This window comes from Mytilus edulis, chromosome 14 (assembly GCF_963676685.1).
Source record: "Mytilus edulis chromosome 14, xbMytEdul2.2, whole genome shotgun sequence".
NCBI classification, from domain to species: Eukaryota; Metazoa; Mollusca; class Bivalvia; order Mytilida; family Mytilidae; genus Mytilus; species Mytilus edulis.
In genome coordinates this window covers 11,772,560-11,794,339 of record NC_092357.1, presented here as the reverse complement: position 1 = coordinate 11,794,339, position 21,780 = coordinate 11,772,560, and the positions used below count along the sequence as shown (strand labels likewise).

At 32.9% G+C, this 21,780-nt stretch overlaps 1 protein-coding gene across 1 annotated transcript; it reads right to left on the bottom strand.

Annotated features, from left to right (window-relative positions):
• Window positions 1–2,155: 2,155 nt before the first annotated feature.
• LOC139503980 (protein mono-ADP-ribosyltransferase PARP9-like) lies at window positions 2,156–12,998 on the bottom strand. Its single transcript, XM_071294028.1, has 4 exons — window positions 12,873–12,998; window positions 11,842–12,280; window positions 3,481–4,083; window positions 2,156–2,376 (listed from the first exon to the last, which is right to left on the bottom strand). The coding sequence occupies exons 1-4, from the start codon at window positions 12,909–12,911 to the stop codon at window positions 2,156–2,158; spliced, it is 1,302 nt and encodes a 433-aa protein (XP_071150129.1). The 5' UTR covers window positions 12,912–12,998.
• Window positions 12,999–21,780: the final 8,782 nt, after the last annotated feature.

Here is a 21,780-nt window from a genome sequence, read left to right as displayed (position 1 = left end):
ATAAAAATTTCAAAAATGTTTAACAAACCGTTTTGTCAGAATAATTACACTGGTTATATAGCAGTTTGAGAAACACCAATTTTAATCTTTCAAAAGCTTATTATTCCCTTTACAACACAACGTATTTAAAACGTTTAGCTGATTTTACAGAGTTATCTCCCTGTAGTGTTAGGTACCACCTTAAACGAGACATCCTTTAAGAAAAATTAACGTTTTATCAGCTTTATTTCTGATTTATAAAAATGCTATCATGAAAAACTTAGCTACGTTTGAAGTAAAATTATAATGCATCAGATATGAAGGCATATAATATGATGGGATGGTTTTGACAAAAAATAGTAATAGTTACAGATATATTTTGTATGAAATTGTAGTAGTAGTAGAAGTAGTAACATTAATAGTTCTGTAATGCAAAACATTGTCTTGAGAAATATTTCCCCTTAAGACAATATGTTATGACTCGGTATCATGAAATTTTGTCCACATCTACGAAATAATGTCCAGTAAAGAACTAATTTTCCTGTGAAATACAGTCCATATACATACTATAGTCCATAGATGGATAGTATAAATAAAATCTTGTGAAAGGCTTGTGAAAGGGAGCTTATCCAAGGCTATATATATTGTGTATATTGAGACTATATTTCATAGATGGATTTTCTTGAAATTTTTTCTCATGAAAAGGAGGTTATAAACATTTAATATTTTGGATAATGCTATCATTAAAGTGTTTTAATTGAATGCTTATAAAACAAACCTGCATACTCAATGATCGCAGTATTGTTTTGGTTATACATATAATTTTCATGAAAAATATTTTGAATATTCCAGAAACACTCACAATGTCATTGCGGATGATTTCTTAGGAAAGATATAATTAGATTAAATATTGTCATCGACAGCATTTAATAGTGAAATATTGTTCAGATGGAGATGACAAGATTTCACGAACAAGGACATTATTTTATGTTACAACTAAAGGTGAAAAAAAGATACAACAGTAATGATATGAATGATTTTTCTTTTAAACTGCGAACAATGAAAACTAAAAATATATTTTTTTTCAGATTAAAACTATCATTTGCCCCTAATGACAATGTGTTTTTGAAATACACATTAAATCTTTTCAGATTATTTATTTTAAGTTAGAAGAGCGCCTGCCACTTTCCGACTTTTTCTGTTCAACAGTATGCAAGATAAAATTTTAAACTAAGCTTTAAACAATTATTGGACTACAATTTTCATAAACGAATGCACATCTGAATACAATATATCTTGTACATGTACAATTATAATATATTTACATTATCTAATAACGTAATATCAGATATTCATAAATTTTCAAGAACATTGTCTTGTTATCTATAATTTAAAACTGTCATGAAATTTTTGAAAAGGTCAAAAGCGTTTCAAATACAAATATAGTTTGATAGTAAATGTAGTAAAAAAGTTTCTTGTAATAAACAGTCTTTTCTTTCTTTCCCTGGTCATATTTTCTGTTCACAGTTTCCACCTATCTGTTTTTAGATCAAAGTAAATTCTCATTATATGTCAAAAACTTGTAAAAGGAGTTTGATGAAGAATTGAAATGAGGTAGAACAAGATATTCCCTAACTAATTCTCAGATTTCTGTTCCCTCTTAAATTCACAATTAACACTTATGAATTCCCAACTGAAAACATTTAACTCTTCCTTATTCCAAATAAAAATGTTAAGCACTTATCATCTCCCACTTTAAATATATAAACAAGAAATTATTTGAATCTGGAATAATTTTGAATTCTTGAAAATTGATAAGAAATGTATGATGAAAACTAACCCAACTTTAGTGTTCAAAGTTACTTTAACTGATAATTCAGTATGAACTTACTAACCCCCTTAGCCATGCATGCATGGCTTATCCTATTTAGTTGGGTTAGATTTCATCATACATTTCTTATCAATTTTCTAGAATTCAAATTAATGCTAGATTCAAATAATTCCTTGTTTTTAGCACTTTAGCACTTATTATATCCAACTTAATATATTTAGCACTTATTATATCCAATTTAATATATTTAGCACTTATTATATCCAACTTAATATATTTAGCACTTATTATATCCAACTTAATATATTTAGCACTTAATATATTATTAATGTACTATTATTTTTCCTATTCTTTATTTTGACGCCTTCTACTTCTTTGAAAAGATGTAACTTGAGTTAAGCCTTGCTCTTTGTCTAATTGCTCTGCTATTGCATAAGCCATTCCCCATTCACTAGTGACAATAATGATCTCTTGGGAATTTAACCATGATGACTGTGTTGCTTTCATGATTTCAGCTGCCAGAACTGATGAAAAGATTGCATATTGGGTCTCAAGGCCATCAGTACCTGAAGAATATACAGACTAAATAATTTATTTTAAAACATACTGGATAAAATTAATAGCATTTAAAACCAATAATCAATGCAACCTCCTATCATGGTATTAATAGTATTGCCATTTTGAACTCTTTAGTAACGAGGGCATGAAAAGTTTAGCATAATAGAGCCATGGCATCATATCCTCAATCTAAGCTAGAGGCTCTAAAGATCTCAGCCTGTGGTGCTCAACTCCATCTTCAACAATGGCTACTTTCTAGTAAAAATTATCATTAAAGACAAAGACAGTGGTTTTTAACACCTTGACTACCCATGAGGGTCTTGCACGGTAGGTATCATTAAAGAGGAATAACTCTATTAAGAGTTTACAAATTCGTAGATCTTGCATTTTACACCTATGTTTTATTTTTAGCTATGTCTGCCATCTCTGTTGGCACGCAGGGTTATCAGTTATATTGTATTTCAAAATAGATACCAAAATGATTATTGTGGTCAACTTTGGTTAAATTTGGACCACTAGTTTCAGAGGAGAAGAATTTTGTAAAAGTTAACAGACGACAATAGATGAAAAAAGCTCATTAGGCTTTCGGCCAGGTGACCTAAAAACACACAATTGAAAAAAAAATCCTTTGAATACGTTAAACTGTAATATTATAATTATATTTTACTTTAAAAGCATGAAAAGAATTTCTGTTAATACCACTTGGTGAAAATGTATTTAGCTTGTTTAGCAATAGATATACTAAATATTGCAAAATGTTGAGGGGCTGTTCCAGAATAAGGCCCAAAACACCAATAAAATAAAAAAGAAAATCATTTAACTTATAATTCTTACATAGTTCTAAGGAAAATGCAACCCCAACATTTAATCAAATTGAGTGCCTCTCATCCTCCATCCGATATATTTTGGAACAACCCTAGCCACGTATTCATAGACATTATGAAAATACGGGGACATGCAGCATGTTTTGTGGCCGTTATGTGCACAAATCTATTTCAAAGCAAATTTTCAAAGGCATTACCAATATCTTTTCATATCATGCATTTTTAAATATCAATGTTTCATTGTAGTAAATAAACATACCTATACCGAGGACAGTACTGCTACAGTACTGATGTCCTGTCTGTCGTTCGATAACCTTATTATATTATGTATGATTATCTGTAGTTCTCTTTTAAACTTGGAACTGTCCTTTGCTGAATTTTTGTCAAATCTTGGTGGTACTGTGTGAAGGACATACGTAAATGGCAGTGTTTTAGGGGATGCCTTACATAATCTGACCTCACATTTCTGTATCATTTTCATTCCAGTCACATTTCTTTTGTAAACATTATCATTTACATTCTCTATGGCTCTTGCTATCATTCCTCTTGACTGACACTGTTCATCTTGTCGACACACAATGGCATCTACTCTCAATTTTGTAATATCGCCTTCCAAAATTTGAACTTTAAATCCTACTCTTGTCATGTATTGTTTGTTGAATGTTGATTCTTTTTTCTTTGGTGTTTGACCTACTGGTTCTGTTGAAGGCTTCTGTTGAATACATGTTAAGTGCTTACTGAACTCTTGCTGTACCATTGCTATCATATCTTGGTCTTTGTCAATAAAATGTATCTCTTTCAATGAAGTTAACTTCCCTTGCTTTTTGCTGTCACTTATAACTGCCTGACAATACATTTGGCGGCATATTTCTTTTGGTACACCATAAATACCTGCAAAAGAAATAGGTATTAGAAAGTCAATATAAATAAATGTGGTTATTCAAATTTCAAAACTTTTCAAGGCAGTTTTTGCTTTTGGTTTTGAAATATTGTGTTCCGCTGATTTGATAGTTTTTTCAACTTTTAAAAGCGTATTTAGCTTTTGGTTTTGAAATCTAACTGTAGGGCTAGACTTTTTATAGCTGATTTAGCTATGGTTTTGAAGGTTGTTTTTTTTTGTGTATATGATCGTTTTTGGTATTTCAATAAACATTTCAAATCCTTTGAAGGTTGTATTAGCTTTTAGGTTTTATTTTTTTCAGACGTGAATAATATTGAATAAACCGTGATTTAAGTATCGTGTTTAGACATAAAGAATAAGACTTTTTAATTTAATTGTTAATAATCTGCGAATTTATATTCCTTTCGAAATACTACGAAAATAACAAACGAGAAGTTTGTAAGAAACAAATAATTTTTTCATTCAAAGTCGTTTGAAAATAGATATATAATTCGACGTTCATGCAATAGTATACATTTGAATCAGAATGATGCTCAGAAGTCGTCAGTTACCTACTGTATGGTTCAAAGACCTAGAAATTTATATGAACCAAGAAGTTGTTTAGGTTCAGAATCGGATTCACACATATTGAATAAAAATCAAGAAAACGTACCACAAAATTCAGCAACAAATGAAATTGAAACAATGACCCATGTTTCGGGAGGTAATACACCAATTTTCGCTGATGAAAGTACCATGCCAGGACAGAATGATAGTTATGAATGAAGAAGAAATAACCACAATGAGAAAATGGAATATAATTCCTAGATGGGAAATAAACAGGGAGGCCCATCAAAGTACCTTACATACTAACAATTCAATTGACAATAGGCGACCAATAAATCAAAGTACAGAGAAAACTGTTCCATCGGAAAATATAGGAACATATCAAAGTACTTGGAGTACTGGTCACTCAGATAACAGAAATGTATACAGAACATCTGGTCAAAGCAATAAAGAACATCAAAGCACTCATAGCACTGTTGAAAGGGAGAGGTATGAAATGATTAGACACGAACAACAGAGCATGGACTATTCTGAAGTGGGCAGATATCAGTATGTTGATACTTACCCTGATCATAGGCAATCGACATTTCGAAGTTCTGATAGAACGCATCATGAAAGATTTACGGAATACCCAGAAACTTACACAAGATATTCACAATTACTTAGAAATATGCCTGACTATACTCATACCAAAAGTAATTATGCTGAACCTCAGACAAATTTTCGACCAGAAATTATACAAGCAGATCGAGGAACAGAATATCCAAGAGCAACTGCTGATAATATGTACTCGAGATATGACAGACATCGTTGACCAGAAAACACATATTCCAAGGTATCAAATATAGGTCGTATGTCATCAAATGAACCACAACATAGACTTCCTGTTTATAATGGCAAAACTGAATGGGAATCATTTTGGTGTCAATTCCAGTTCATTTCAAGAAGCTACGCTTGGGACAATCAGAAGCAAGTAACACAACTGTTATTATGTTTGCAAAATGAAGCTTTCAACTTTGCTTAAAGGATCCCAAATGCAGTACAGACAGATATTTTTAGTTTGTTTGTTGAGTTGAGGAAGAGGTTCGGTGACAATCAAAACACAGAGCAGCACTCCAAGATCTTCACAAGCAGAACAAAGAAAGCCTACAAGAACTTGCTCATAGAGTTTTAAACCTGATAAGTAAAGCTTACCCAGAAAGTAAAGGGACTCAGCTATTCGAGGAATTGACTGTTGAGCATTTCCTTTATGGTCTTAATGTGACGTAAGATGTTATAATCAAGCAGCCCAATTAAGCAAAGAAAATGGAGAGTAATAACAATGGTGTTATAATTGTTATAGAATTAGTCATTTCAAATGGGAACCAAAGAAAAATAGCCATCATGGAGAAAACCAACAAAGAGATGTATATGCACCTGTCAAAATAACTTTCGATCCGTTAAACTAGAAAGGGATGTGCCTGTAGGCCAAGCACTAGACCCAAAGAGTAATGAAGTAATTATTGAGAACAGACAACAATCAATTCCAAAGAAGGAAATTGAATGTTCAGAAGAAAATTGTTTAAAAAGAAAATTTGCAACCTCAGAGAAAAACTCTTCTGAGAAACATCTAACTACTGAAGGTTTAGGCCTTTCAAGCAGTGATGTTGAAGTTATCAGTAAGCAATCAGACCAATGTAGCAAGAATAAACATATTGAAAAACCAGTTTTGTCCAGGGTTGATGCTGTGAATCAGTATAGAATTGATATGAATGAGAAACCTATTGTTTTAACTTCTGGAATTTTAACAGAGAAACACTTTGAAGACAACTAATCTTCCGATGATAGTGTTGATGGAGAAAATAGTGTATGTATTGACAGAGTTGAATCAGCAGTTATTCAAACGTATGTTAGAATAGATGATTATGAGTTAAAAGCGGTAATTGACACAGGTGCTGAGGTCACTGTGCTCAGTGAAAAGGTTTATAGGAACCTTTGCAAAAGAACATCATCTTCAGTTGAAGACAGCAACACGTGGATTGTTAGTAGCTAAAGAGGGAGAAAAGATGTCAGCAACTCGTATTACAGAGATAGAAATGAGTTTGGAACCACTGCGTTTTACTTGGCCAGTATATGTAGCTCGTTTAAATGAAGATTTGCTTCTTGGTTGTGATATTATTGATGAAATGGACATCACGGTAAATACAAAACGTGGAATTCAAATAAAAGACATTTGCTATCCATGTGAAGTAAAGAGAAGAGAAGATAAGTATTAAAGATTGTTCTTAATAAGAGCATTTCCATAAAGCTCAATCAGAGATGATCATACAAATACCAGAACCAGATACAGAGATATTTAAAAGTAATTATGCCTTGTTTGAACCAGTAATTTACGACAATCCCAAAATTCGTGCTGGGAAAGGATTGGTTTCTACACAAATACCGTCTATACCAGTGCGATTCATAAACTTGGAAAATAGTCCATTGAAAATTGAAGAAGGTACTTTAATAGGAACGCTGCAGGGAACTGTGGATGAAGTGACAGACTTTGTTGATATGACAGATGTCCAAATGACGAAAATACCAAAAATTTGTAGATTACATGATCCCGTAAAAACACATGACACATATGAAAACGTGTTTACATCATCAAGATAAAATACAGTAGATGAATTTTGTTCAGAACTCCCAGAATATATTTCAGAACAGTTGTAAAAACATCAAAAGCAACACTGGCAAATGTTCTCGTAAAACACAAAGATGCCTTCGCTAAATCGAAAACAGAACTTGGATCTTGCTCTGTGCTTAAACAGAGAATAGACACAGTACATGCAGCACCAGTCCGCCAACCTTTACGAAGGACACCACAAGCTTTCAAAATGGAGGAAGAAAAATATTTAAGAGACCAAATATAAACTGAAGTTGTTAGACCATCTTCACCTGCCTGGTCATCACCTGTGGTTTTAGTCCGTAAGTACGATGGTGTTGTCAGATGATGCGTTGACTATAGGAAAATAAATTATTTGACAATAAAGGACGCGTATATATTGCCAAGAATTGATATGTGCCTTGACTGTCTGTAATCTGCAAAGATATTTTCCTGTTTTGACCTTCAAAGTGGATTTTGGCAGAAAGAGCTGAATGAAAAAGATCGTAAGAAAACAGCATTTACAACAAAATATGGGCTGTTTGAATACACCAAGATGCATTTTGGTTTATGTAATGCTTCTAGTACTTTCCAAGGATGCATGGAATTAGTATTTACTGGACTTCAATGGAAAACACTTTTAATATATTTAGATGACATCATTATATGCAGCTCCAATTTGGAAGACCACTTCAAACAATTAGACGAAGTTTTAAATAGACTTAGAGATGTTGGACTGAAACCAATTGTTGGTCAAGATGGAATTAAACCGAATCCAAAAATTACAGAATCTATTTCAAGTTGGAAGATTCCCGAAAATTTCAAAGAAGTTCAACAATTTCTTGGTCTTTGCAACTACTATAATTTTACATTTTAGTGAAATTGCATCACCGCGGACTCAGCTCACAGGAAAAAATGTCAAGTTTGTATGGACAAAAGATTGTGAAGCAGCTTTCACTAAACTAAAGAATGCTTTAATGTCAACACCAGTCTTACCATATCCAAATCCACAGTTACCATTTATTTAAGATAGAGATGCATCTAATGTAGGCATAGGAGCAGTTTTGTCACAAGTACAAGATGGACAAGAAAAAGCCATTGCCTTTGGTTCAATGAAATTAAATAAAGCAAAGCAACGTTATAATGTCACGAGGAGAGAATTTCTGGCAGTAATCACATTTGTCCATCAGTTCAGACATTTTCCTCTAGGGAACAAGATTTTACTACGAACTGACCACAGTTCTCTAAGATGGCTGTTCAAGTGCAAAAATCCCCAATTCCAGTTAGCCAGATGGCACGAAGTTTTGTCACAATACACCTTTGATATTCAACATAGAGCTGGAATAAAACACACTAATGCCGATGCACTGTCAAGAAAAGACTGATTCTTTTCCTGTACACGAAGACGAAACAGATGACTGGACTGAGTTCCATGATAAAGTTGACAATATTAAAGACATTGGATCAATTCGTGCAGTAACACGAAGTAGTATTAAACAAGCAAGAAAACCTGCCAACTGGTTACAGAAGTATACTGCTTCTGAAATGAAAGAAATACAGAGGAAAGACAATGATATTGGCCCTTTATTTACATGGAAGGAGTCAAAAGAACCAACAACAAGCTAGAGAACAGGTTGCTAGATTTAATCCTGCCAAAAGGAATTATTGGCTTAACTGGAATAATATTATTATGGATGGTGTATTGTACCAAAGATTAATTCCAAACAACCCTACTGATGTACCAAAAATCAGTTGTTAGTTCCTGAGATTTTAAGGTCTGAAATATTGACGCTGTGCCATGATTCTATATTTTCTGCTCAGTTTAGCATCAAGAAAACAACAACGAAGATAAAGGAACATTTTCATTGGTACAGAATGAGGAAAGATATAAAGCAACATATCATCAGACAGTGTTCATCATGCTTTAAACTTCGGAAAGCAATCAATAAAAACCAGGCAGCTATGCAGAATTATCAGGATGGATATCCAATGGACAGAGTAGCATTGTATGTCATGGAACCATTTCCCAAATCCAAAACTGGCAATCGGTTAATATTAGTGATCGGTGATCACTTTAACATATGGATGGAAGCCTATCAATTGCCTAACCAATATTGCCATAACGTTGCCGAGAAACTTGTTATCAGTTCGTTTTTAGATTCGGAATTCCGCTTGAAATCCATACTGATCAAGGGACTAATTTTCAAAGCAATTTATTCCAATAATTGTGTAGGCTCCTTGATATCCATTAAACGAAATCAACCCCTTTTCACCAATCATCTTACCCTTCCGGAGCACCTGAGATTACCCCTAATTTTTGGTGGGTTCGTGTTGCTTATTCTTTAGTTTTCTATGTTGTGTCGTGTGTACTATTGTTTGTCTGTTTATCTTTTTTTCATTTTTAGCCATGGCGTTGTCAGTTTATTTTCAATTTACAAGTTTGACTGTCCCTCTGGTATCTTTTGTCCCTCTTTTATGGCTTAATTGAAACATTTAACCAAACATTAGGAAAAATTATTAAATTTTATGTAGACGAAAACAATAGAAATTGGATTTCTATATTCCAATATGAATGAGTGAATACAGAAGTACTGTTCATCCCTCCACTGGTTTTAGTTCAAATAAATTGATGTTAGGATGAGAAGTGAATCTACCCGATAAGTAACTGTATCCAATTACCCCGTCAGAATGCCCAGAAATCTGCAAATGAATACGTTGATGATTTGAGAGTTCATATGGAAGAAATATACCATGTAGCTCGAGAAAATCTTAAACAGTCAGTGGAAAAGCAAAAACTAGACCATGATACGAAAATAATTGATAAACCATTTTTAGTTGGATCTCTTGTATTTAGGAAGAAACCATTTTTTAAAAAGCTTGAAAGTCCATGGAATGGTCCATTTGTAGTGATTAAACAACTTAGTCCTGTAGTTTATCAAATCAGAGATTACAGAAAAAGTTGTTATATCCATTTTGATAACCTAATTAAGAGCATATGAATCTTCTGTTTTTCCATCCTGGGTTAAAAAAGTGAAACAACAGTTGTTATCCATGTAGCTGATAACTTGTTCGACTCTTTTCAAAGTAACTGATACTTACCATGTGTTTTGTGTTTTGTTTATTGCAGATGGAAGATGCAAATGACCAAGCCACCTTTAAGAAATGTGGAGATGAGATGAGTTCTTAAAAAGAAGTCATCTGGCACGTTCAATTCAATCACATAACATATAATAACTGTCCTTATTTTTGTATCATATGCCATTTCAAATGTAACAGTTTAAACCGTTTGGAGAACCATGTAAAGAAATATAAACTCCATTCAAAACTAGCAGCTGACGTTATAGATAGTAAGGTTAATACATTTCTAAAGAAGAACACTGTGCCTTATAATGTAACATGCGGTAATCTTGCCATCAACTATCTTGGGATCTTCATTGATGTACAAGAAGAAGTTGTTGAAATTATAACAGACACAGAAACTTCCATGCAAACCAAAGATGCAGATACTCAAACTGATCAAATAGCAGATTTTGAAAAACAACTGAAGGACCAGAGAAAAAAAGGTATTAAAACTAAGAGAGGAAGCAAACTTTTGGAAGTCAAAGGTCCTTGCCATGAAGAGACAGCCAGAAGAGGAAATAACTCAACCATTGCCACAGAAGAAGAGAAAACTGGAAAATAAATAGGAAGATTAAAATTGTGGTGTTCTAACCGTATAAGTCAGAGCTTATTAATAAACTGTATAAATATATTTGACAATGTTTGAACAATATATATTTATATGTTGATATTTTATTGCTTAATGATTAAATGTGTTGATATTGCTATGTTTTAATTGTTATGAATATGCATTTAGAGAAGAGGTGATTTTGACATTTTGAAATTTTGCATATTGTGTTTTTCTAATGTCGTTATTGTTGATTTTATTTTTTACTGTAAATTAGGTACATATATACATATATACATGTATGTAATGTTTTAATTTCGAGGGCGATATGATTTTTTGAAAAGGGAGGGCAGTGTTGTTAAAGTACAATTTACATGACATTACGTTATATTTATTCCCGTACTTTCACTTTCCCATTGTTGACGTCAACTTCCGCCCAGCAATTGATTATCTAGTTTTAAAGAGAGAAGCTGTCTCATGTACACGTTGAAGAATAAGAAGCTTGTATTATTTTTTATAAAAGGTAAACCACATACATTTTACACACTATTTTACTGATCTCCGCATCAAGTTCTAAATATATACTTTGCCCTATTTATAGATCCTAGTTTCCCCTGTTAAATATAGCGCGATCAGCAATTCAAACACATTAACGTTGATTGTTCATTTGTTATTATTTATTCGCGTATTCCTGTGTGACTAAACTTGTTGTATATTTATTGTGTATTGATAATAAAGTATTGTATTTTTACATGTTGTTTGCACAAAAGGTAATTGCCGTGTCTAAAGTTGTGGTAATTGTTTAATGAGACAAACACTTGTTGTGAACACCCTGTAAGATTTTATCCGCCCCGACCCGTTTGTATTGTAAATAAGTAAGTTCACAACATAAACCATAAATTTACACACCTGCAGATATAGATGGAACAGCAACTGATATTAAACCATTAGTTTCTGCTTCATGTAAACAATTTTCAATTGTTCTTTGTAAGACAGAGGCACACTGCCGTTTATCGGTAGGGTAATCATACCATTTTGGACCAATGGCATGTATAACACACTTGTACTGAAGATTGCCAGCAGATGTTGAGCAGCACTCTCCATCTTTCAAACTGCCATTTCTTTGTATGTATGCATCACTCTCCTGTTGAAAGGCATAACCTGCTGCCCTAGATATAACATCAGCAATTCCTCCTCCATGAGATAACGTTCCATTTGAAGCATTTACTATACCTTCCACATTAAGTTTCAGAATACTTCCAACATACACTCTGATGACTATTTCTTCTTTTGTAATGAAAGATTGGCAGTTAGTTGATTGTATGAAACTGTCAGATAGTTTTTTAGCCTAAAAACGAAACATTTAAAAAATAATTTCATTCAAATAAAATTGAATAAAATATAAAAATTTGAACATTGATTGATTGATTGGTGTTTAACACCACTTTCAGTATTATTGGCTATTTCTTGGTGGTCAGTTTTTATTGATGGAGGAAGCCACAGTGTCATTAGAGAAACAACAACTTTTGGCAGGAAAACTAACAATGTCACAATCCTAGTCAATTAAAATTGGAGTCGAATGAACCTGCCATGTGCAGAGTTCGAACTCACAACCTCAGTGTTGACAGGCTAGTGAAACAGTTATTAGACTACTATGACCACTCGGCCACTGGGGCCCCTTAACATTTTAAGAGATACGTTTACGCATCTGTTGGCTTTATAAATTTCTTTATTCTTTTTAACTAGTATTAAGTTTATATAAATGCAGTATATGACATATAATTTTAAAAATCATGAATCCATTTTACATCTCTCCAATATATGCCACTTTTGAAAAGAAGGAAACTTTTGATCCTCATAGTTAATGGCACACTTTATCATTGAACATATATACTGCAAGTCAAAAACAGGACATAATGCAAGAATTGTACATTTCATACCTTGGGCATGGCAACCTGAGCAGCTTTGTCTTTGTTCATGAAAGTAGCATGTTTGTCTCTGAAAATATTTCATTTTAATCAAACAGAATATTCTTCCAATTTTTTTTACTTTAAACAAGATGACACTACATACGAGGATCCAGGATTTTGAAAAAAATGGGATCTTCCAAAAGGGAAACATTAGAAGTGGGATATGTTAAAAGACTATACATTAACCACATATGTAGCTCCAAAAGATGGGGCCCATACCCCATCCTTCTTAAGTTAACCTGCCTCAGCACAATATTATTTGAATTACTGCTTATGGACTTTAAGATAGGTAAGTGGGTGGAAAGATGATTAATGTCCAGCAGCAGATATTACATGCATTTTTAGGAAAAGAACAATTTACTATGCTAATGTGATATACATATATGACAGTGACATGGTCTCACATCTTTATCTATCTAATTCTACAAATTGAAGGAATGTCACATCCTAAAATGCTGATCGAGTCATATCTTTAACATACTTGTACACAAGTAAAAATCTGCAGACATATATACATAAGCTTACACAATCAAATAATGTTTCTGCTGGAAACTTATGTCAGCTTGATGAAATTTTTCATATATAAAATCATTATCTTGATCAAAAACTCTTCAAATAGTAAAAGAAGTCTATAATATAGTGATTTCATTTTTTTTTCAATATTTCAGACAAAAAATCAAGAGGAGAGTTTGGGGCCAACAAACTAGTTTAACCAGGCCATATTCTGTATGTGCCTGTCTCAAGTCAGTACAATGTAGCTTGTAATTCAGGGGTTGTCAGTTGATGCTGTATATCACATTTCTTTTTCGTTCATTGTTTTGTTCATAAATCAGGCTGTTAGACCTATATATGACCTATAGTTTTAAACTTCTATGTTATTTGGTCTCTGGTGGAGAGTTGTCTCATTGTTAATGATACCATATCTTCTTATTTTTATATAAATATCATATTTTTCATGCAAATTTTGGTTATACATGTACTCTCATTCAGGGTTCAATTAATGTAAGAAATTATACTCATAAATTTCATTAATTCTTGAAATTGTTGGTTTGATTCCTGATGAATGAAACTAATAATTCAAAATCTTATTTGCTGCTTATCCACTAATCATGTACAAGAGTGAACAAGCTCAAATGTCTCACCTGTGCTATATTGTAAAAACGGCGTTTTTAACTATTCGTATGTACCGTTTTTATTAATAAAAAAAAACAATGTCTCCCTGGGACCTCCTTTTGCCCCCCCCCTTTTTATTTGTTTTTACCCTCCACTTACAACTGCTGAATGAAGCAGTGTGCTATCTATCCTTTCAACGGAGAAGAACGACAACTCCGGGTTTTTTTCTCTTTAATATTGAATTTACATAGATCTCTTCTGAAAAAAAATCCACATGCTTGTTATCTGATATACTCTGAAACTACAAGTCCAATCGACGTCAAAATTTGCAGTCAGCAGGACATACATGTATTAAAACTTCACAATACAACGTGGTGCAGCTACCTCCCAAGAATTTCCGTAGAGAAAAGAATTGCAATGCCGTAAAAATCGCTCTCTAGGTCCGTTAATCTCAATGAAATCCTACAAAAAATGTCTGCTCCCATATTATAATAATAAATGTGTTACAAGCTGCTATTGAGAAATGTACATTGTAAGAAAAAAATGAATAATCGTGTTTTAAAGTTACACAGGATAAATTAAATCCAAAGCATGCACTGCTCGTGAACTGTAATCGAAACGTCAATTTCCTACAATGACAAAAGAAATATACATCGTGTGTATTCCCTCGTTATATACATGTTGTCTGTCTAACGTCTCACCCTAGAAAGAAAGAAATATACTTAGTTGTCTCTATCATAAAGCCTCGTCACGTGACGCCACAACCTAGCGCGAGACAAAGTCGCGCGCGGGACCTGAAATAAAATAAAAACTTTTCTAACTAAATATAAAACTTAACCGTGTAACATAATAATATGAACCCCTTGCAGATAGAAAGAAAGAAAGAAAGAAAGAAAGAAAGAAAGAAAGAAAGAAAGAATGAAACAAACAAACAAACAAACAAACACACACACACACATTAATCAATCAATCATGTTTCTTAGGGGGGGAACCCCGTTTACAATTGCTTTTTTTTTAAACAATTGATTCATATTGTAAAAACGGCGTTTTTAACCATTTGTATGTACCTTTTTTATTAATAAAAAAAAACAATGTCCCCCTGGGACCTCCTTTTGCCCCCCCCCCCCTTTTTATTTGTTTTTACCCTCCACTTACAACTGCTGAATGAAGCAGTGTGCTATCTATCCTTTCAACGGAGAAGAACGACAACTCCGGGTTTTTTTTCTCTTTAATATTGAATTTACATAGATCTCTTCTGAAAAAAAATCCACATGCTTGTTATCTGATATACTCTGAAACTACAAGTCCAATCGACGTCAAAATTTGCAGTCAGCAGGACATACATGTATTAAAACTTCACAATACAACGTGGTGCAGCTACCTCCCAAGAATTTCCGTAGAGAAAAGAATTGCAATGCCGTAAAAATCGCTCTCTAGGTCCGTTAATCTCAATGAAATCCTACAAAAAATGTCTGCTCCCATATTATAATAATAAATGTGTTACAAGCTGCTATTGAGAAATGTACATTGTAAGAAAAAAATGAATAATCGTGTTTTAAAGTTACACAGGATAAATTAAATCCAAAGCATGCACTGCTCGTGAACTGTGATCGAAACGTCAATTTCCTACAATGACAAAAGAAATATACATCGTGTGTATTCCCTCGTTATATACATGTTGTCTGTCTAACGTCTCACCCTAGAAAGAAAGAAATATACTTAGTTGTCTCTATTATAAAGCCTCGTCACGTGACGCCACAACCTAGCGCGACACAAAGTCGCGCGCGGGACCTGAAATAAAATAAAAACTTTTCTAACTAAATATAAAACTTAACCGTGTAACATAATAATATGAACCCCTTGCAGAAAGAAAGAAAGAAAGAAAGAATGAAACAAACAAACAAACAAACACACACACATTAATCAATCAATCATGTTTCTTAGGGGGGGAGACCGTTTACAATTGCTTTTTTTTTAAACAATTGATTCATATTGTAAAAACGGCGTTTTTAACCATTCGTATGTACCGTTTTTGATAATAAAAAAAAAACAATGTCCCCCTGGGACCTCCTTTTGCCTCCCCTTTTTATTTGTTTTTACCCTCCACTTACAACTGCTGAATGAAGCAGTGTGCTATCTATCCTTTCAACGGAGAAGAACGACAACTCCGGTTTTTTTTTCTCTTTAATATTGAATTTACATAGATCTCTTCTGAAAAAAAATCCACATGCTTGTTATCTGATATACTCTGAAACTACAAGTCCAATCGACGTCAAAATTTGCAGTCAGCAGGACATACATGTATTAAAACTTCACAATACAACGTGGTGCAGCTACCTCCCAAGAATTTCCGTAGAGAAAAGAATTGCAATGCCGTAAAAATCGCTCTCTAGGTCCGTTAATCTCAATGAAATCCTACAAAAAATGTCTGCTCCCATATTATAATAATAAATGTGTTACAAGCTGCTATTGAGAAATGTACATTGTAAGAAAAAAAATGAATAATCGTGTTTTAAAGTTACACAGGATAAATTAAATCCAAAGCATGCACTGCTCGTGAACTGTGATCGAAACGTCAATTTCCTACAATGACAAAAGAAATATACATCGTGTGTATTCCCTCGTTATATATATGTTGTCTGTCTAACGTCTCACCCTAGAAAGAAAGAAATATACTTAGTTGTCTCTATTATAAAGCCTCGTCACGTGACGCCACAACCTAGCGCGAGACAAAGTCGCGCGCGGGACCTGAAATAAAATAAAAACTTTTCTAACTAAATATAAAACTTAACCGTGTAACATAATAATATGAACCCCTTGCAGAAAGAAAGAAAGGAAGAAAGAATGAAAAAAACAAACAAACAAACACACACACATTAATCAATCAATCATGTTTCTTAGGGGGGGAGACCGTTTACAATTGCTTTTTTTTTTAAACAATTGATTCATATTGTAAAAACGGCGTTTTTAACCATTCGTATGTACCGTTTTTATTAATAAAAAAAAACAATGTCCCCCTGGGACCTCCTTTTGCCCCCCCCCCCTTTTTATTTGTTTTTACCCTCCACTTACAACTGCTGAATGAAGCTGTGTGCTATCTATCCTTTCAACGGAGAAGAACGACAACTCCGGGTTTTTTTCTCTTTAATATTGAATTTACATAGATCTCTTCTGAAAAAAAATCCACATGCTTGTTATCTGATATACTCTGAAACTACAAGTCCAATCGACGTCAAAATTTGCAGTCAGCAGGACATACATGTATTAAAACTTCACAATACAACGTGGTGCAGCTACCTCCCAAGAATTTCCGTAGAGAAAAGAATTGCAATGCCGTAAAAATCACTCTCTAGGTCCGTTAATCTCAATGAAATCCTACAAAAAATGTCTGCTCCCATATTATAATAATAAATGTGTTACAAGCTGCTATTGAGAAATGTACATTGTAAGAAAAAAAATGAATAATCGTGTTTTAAAGTTACACAGGATAAATTAAATCCAAAGCATGCACTGTTCGTGAACTGTGATCGAAACGTCAATTTCCTACAATGACAAAAGAAATATACATCGTGTGTATTCCCTCGTTATATACATGTTGTCTGTCTAACGTCTCACCCTAGAAAGAAAGAAATATACTTAGTTGTCTCTATTATAAAGCCTCGTCACGTGACGCCACAACCTAGCGCGACACAAAGTCGCGCGCGGGACCTGAAATAAAATAAAAACTTTTCTTACTAAATATAAAACTTAACCGTGTAACATAATAATATGAACCCCTTGCACAAAGAAAGAAAGAAAGAAAGAAAGAAAGAAAGAAAGAATGAAACAAACAAACAAACAAACAAACACACACACATTAATCAATCAATCATTTTTCTTAAAGGGGGGGAACCCCGTTTACAATTGCTTTTGTTTTTTAAACAATTGATTCATATTGTAAAAACGGCGTTTTTAACCATTCGTATGTACCGTTTTTATTAATAAAAAAAAAACAATGTCCCCCTGGGACCTCCTTTTGCCCCCCCCCCTTTTTTATTTGTTTTTACCCTCCACTTACAACTGCTGAATGAAGCAGTGTGCTATCTATCCTTTCAACGGAGAAGAACGACAACTCCAGGTTTTTATTCTCTTTAATATTGAATTTACATAGATCTCTTCTGAAAAAAAATCCACATGCTTGATACAGACCTTCTAAAATTCAAACTGACCATTATTCCGTGCGTTCATCGTGTATCGTGCGTGCATCGTGCGTGTTGCGTGCGTGCATCGTGCGTGTATCGTGCGTGTACCAAACGTGCGTTCATCATTCATCGTTCCGTGTATTTTCCGTGTAACGTGCGTGCATCGTGTATTCTTAATCGTGTATCGTGCGTGTATCGTGCCTGTATCGTGCGTTCATCAAACATTCATTCTTAACCGTGTATCGTGCGTTCGTCAATCGTGTATAATTGTGTAGATCAGATAACGTGCATTTGTGAAACGTTCATCTCTAATTGTGTAACGTTCATACATTGCGGTTTTTATATGATAGTCGGTTATAGAGCGGTTAAAGTATATGTATATATATATAATATATATGTATGTTCCGACTTTAAATAAAATTTACAGTCATACTTACTTTCTTGTAGACTCTTAATTAACTTCATCGTACATAACGTTCATACAGATTCATGACTTTTTGTGTAAATATTTTATCATCTGTAAAGATTTTGTGGTTATTCGGTGAATCTTGGCTGGGACTGACACATTTTGATATAATGATACATGTTGTACGTACAAACAATAACATGATATTGACATTTCTACGACAGAAGAGTTAAAATTGGAATTTCTATTCAACTGAGCGAAAATGGACTTAAAAATATACTGTTGGCCAACTGGTATTTGTTAAAAATATTCTGTCAATTAAAAACAAATGTGTTTTTGCAAAATTTAAATGTGGGGTAGCTCCACTAAAAAAATAGAAACTGGAAAGTATGAAAGAAAAGAAGTCCACGAGATGACATGTGTTGCAGCTCTACTATTGAAGATGAACTTCATGCCATTCTAAAATGCCCATTATAGTATAATATTATACATTTTAATGAACATTTTAACCCGCGGCTATAATTATCAGATAGCAAAAATTTAATTTTTTTATTTAATAACGTCAATGTTGCTGCTATAGTCGCCAAAAACACCAACAATATTTTATTGAAAAGAAACTATACAAATCCTTGGTTGTAAATCCTAGGTAGATTATAATTCTTCGCTTATTGGTCAAATTCCTATGCTACTAAGATATTTCGAAATATTTAAGTTTTGATAAATACCATTATAAATATCATTTTTGTCTTAGTTTCTGATGGTCACATGCACGTTATGTTATTTCATTGAGAAAATACAATATACAAGATTGTCGGGTAAATGTGGATTGCGGATTAAAATGTTAAATGTCAAACATGAATTAACAAATTAAACTGAGGCGAATTAACACGAATATGTATATTCTCTTCAACAGTGTTCGAATTCTCTGTTCTGAATTTCATTTAAACTAAGCTAAAATGTTTTGTGGAAAATTGAATAAAAATAAACATTACATGTATTTGAAGGCATTATTTTAATTAAACAAATATAAGATCACGCAAATATATCATGTATTATTTTAAATTGAGGAACTTTTAAAACTTGAAATTGGATTTACAAGTTAAAGATATAATCTTGTTTTGTTTTTTTTAGTTTTTTTTTTTTTTATAAATTACTTAAATATATGGTATTATCATAACAAGTCTTTACTTGAATGGAATAAACATGAAACACTTTCACGGATTCATTTTTCATTGTGTTCATGGTTGCCTATCAATGACACCGTTTTTAATGTATGTCTAAAAGATTATTATCAGAAAAATAATTCACAATAGTACGTTGTTACTGACTAGGTTGGTCCCCTCCGTAAAACATTCAGTATGCCTTCGGAACATACAAACATTTAGGTATTGTCAAGAATTTCAATAACGGCCGGGAAACAAACTAGTTGTTAACCTTCTATGATTCTTAAAGAATGACGGATGTTGTGTTTTTTTCGGTACGTCTTAACACTGCTAAGGAATCCTTAGTGCACTAAGGCTTTGACTATACAATGCCACTAAGGAATAGAAGGAGTGCTTTTATATGTATTATTTTTATATATCATGTTAGAGATTGATATTTAATGCATAAATTTCAAATTTTACAGAAAAATAATCATAAATAAACGAGATATTCAACATTATTTAGACACGTGCCGGTTTTTCTTTGATATGCCGAAAATCAATGAACCGTTTGACGCGTGCCAAATAACATATATATATAGCAACTGATTAAACAATGACGATCTTTTTCATTTTAAGTGATTTAAAACAATTGTATCGAAAAGATTTATGCTTCAAATATTTAATTAATGTGTTGTTCTTATTTAAAATGATGAAAAGGACAAATAATTTTGCTGTTGTTTCATTTCGTTTGCAACAAAATTGTTTGCCATTGGAGCACGACTTTGATTTGCGCCAACTTATAAATTAGAGTGTGGTCAGTTTGTTAAAATGTTTATATAAGATATACGGAGACAAAAGGAATACATATATATATATATATATATATATTGATCGTTGACTATTTATTCAGTCATTTTATATATATATATATATATATATATATATACCTGATTAACTTAATAGCAACACACATTAAAAAAGAAGTAAACAATAGGAGTAAAATAAAACAATTTTATTTTCATTAAACTGATTAAAATCAATTATTTACAGTAATAACGTCTTCAACTGTAACTTCAAGTTCATTTTTGTATTCATATGTTCTGTGCCATATCTTTTCTGTATAGCACTATGCATTTGTTTTTGGCATATGTTTGTCTAACAGCAGACCAAATAAAATTCAATGCAATAAAATAAAATTGAGAAAGGAAATGGTGAATATGTCAAAGCGACAACCACCCGACCATAGAGCAAACAACTCTCACAGGTGTCAGCGCTGAATAATCATAGCAGATTTAATTGGTAGCATTTGCACAATATTTCCTATAACGTTGATTGCATCTGAACTCAGGATTTTATTTTCAGTCGAAGATGTTCTGTTATCTAAATGTATTGTTAACAGTGTCTTTATAGCTCCTTGTAACAAAAGCGTTACGATGTATTACGTCTCTTTGTATTACAATAATTTCTTGATCTAAAACCGGAATCTCATTTCCATCTAGCGATGTTCTCCGAAACTTATTTTTTTATTCAAAGGTGTTCTCATATCTTCAGTCAACATAAACTTTACGTTCGCTTACGTACTCTTTATACTACACTCATTTCTTAATCTCTAACAGGTTGATGATTTGACGAGATTCCCGCATAAATCCAAAGTGAAATACAGTCAGTCCACATCCATCTCTGGATTTTAAATGTCTGCATTCGATGTTAAGCAAGCTTCCATTAGAGGAGTCAATCCTGAGGAAAAATTGAAGTTCACAGAAACACCTCCATTAATCAACAATCTTAATAATTTAGTTTTGTTTGTTAAAAGAGATTCGTACAATTTCAGTCGGATTGCGCTAGATTCCTCTTTAATATGTCTTTTCATCATGCTATAGAATCCACAGTGTTGTCAGTAGATTGTAGAATATACTTAAATGTCTGCTATACATGCATGTCTAGAAGTTGAGGTATTTATTTCTAGTTTTCAATAGAGATTTCCATTGGATGATTCTAGATTATTTCAAGCAATCCTTAAAGGAAAACGATTG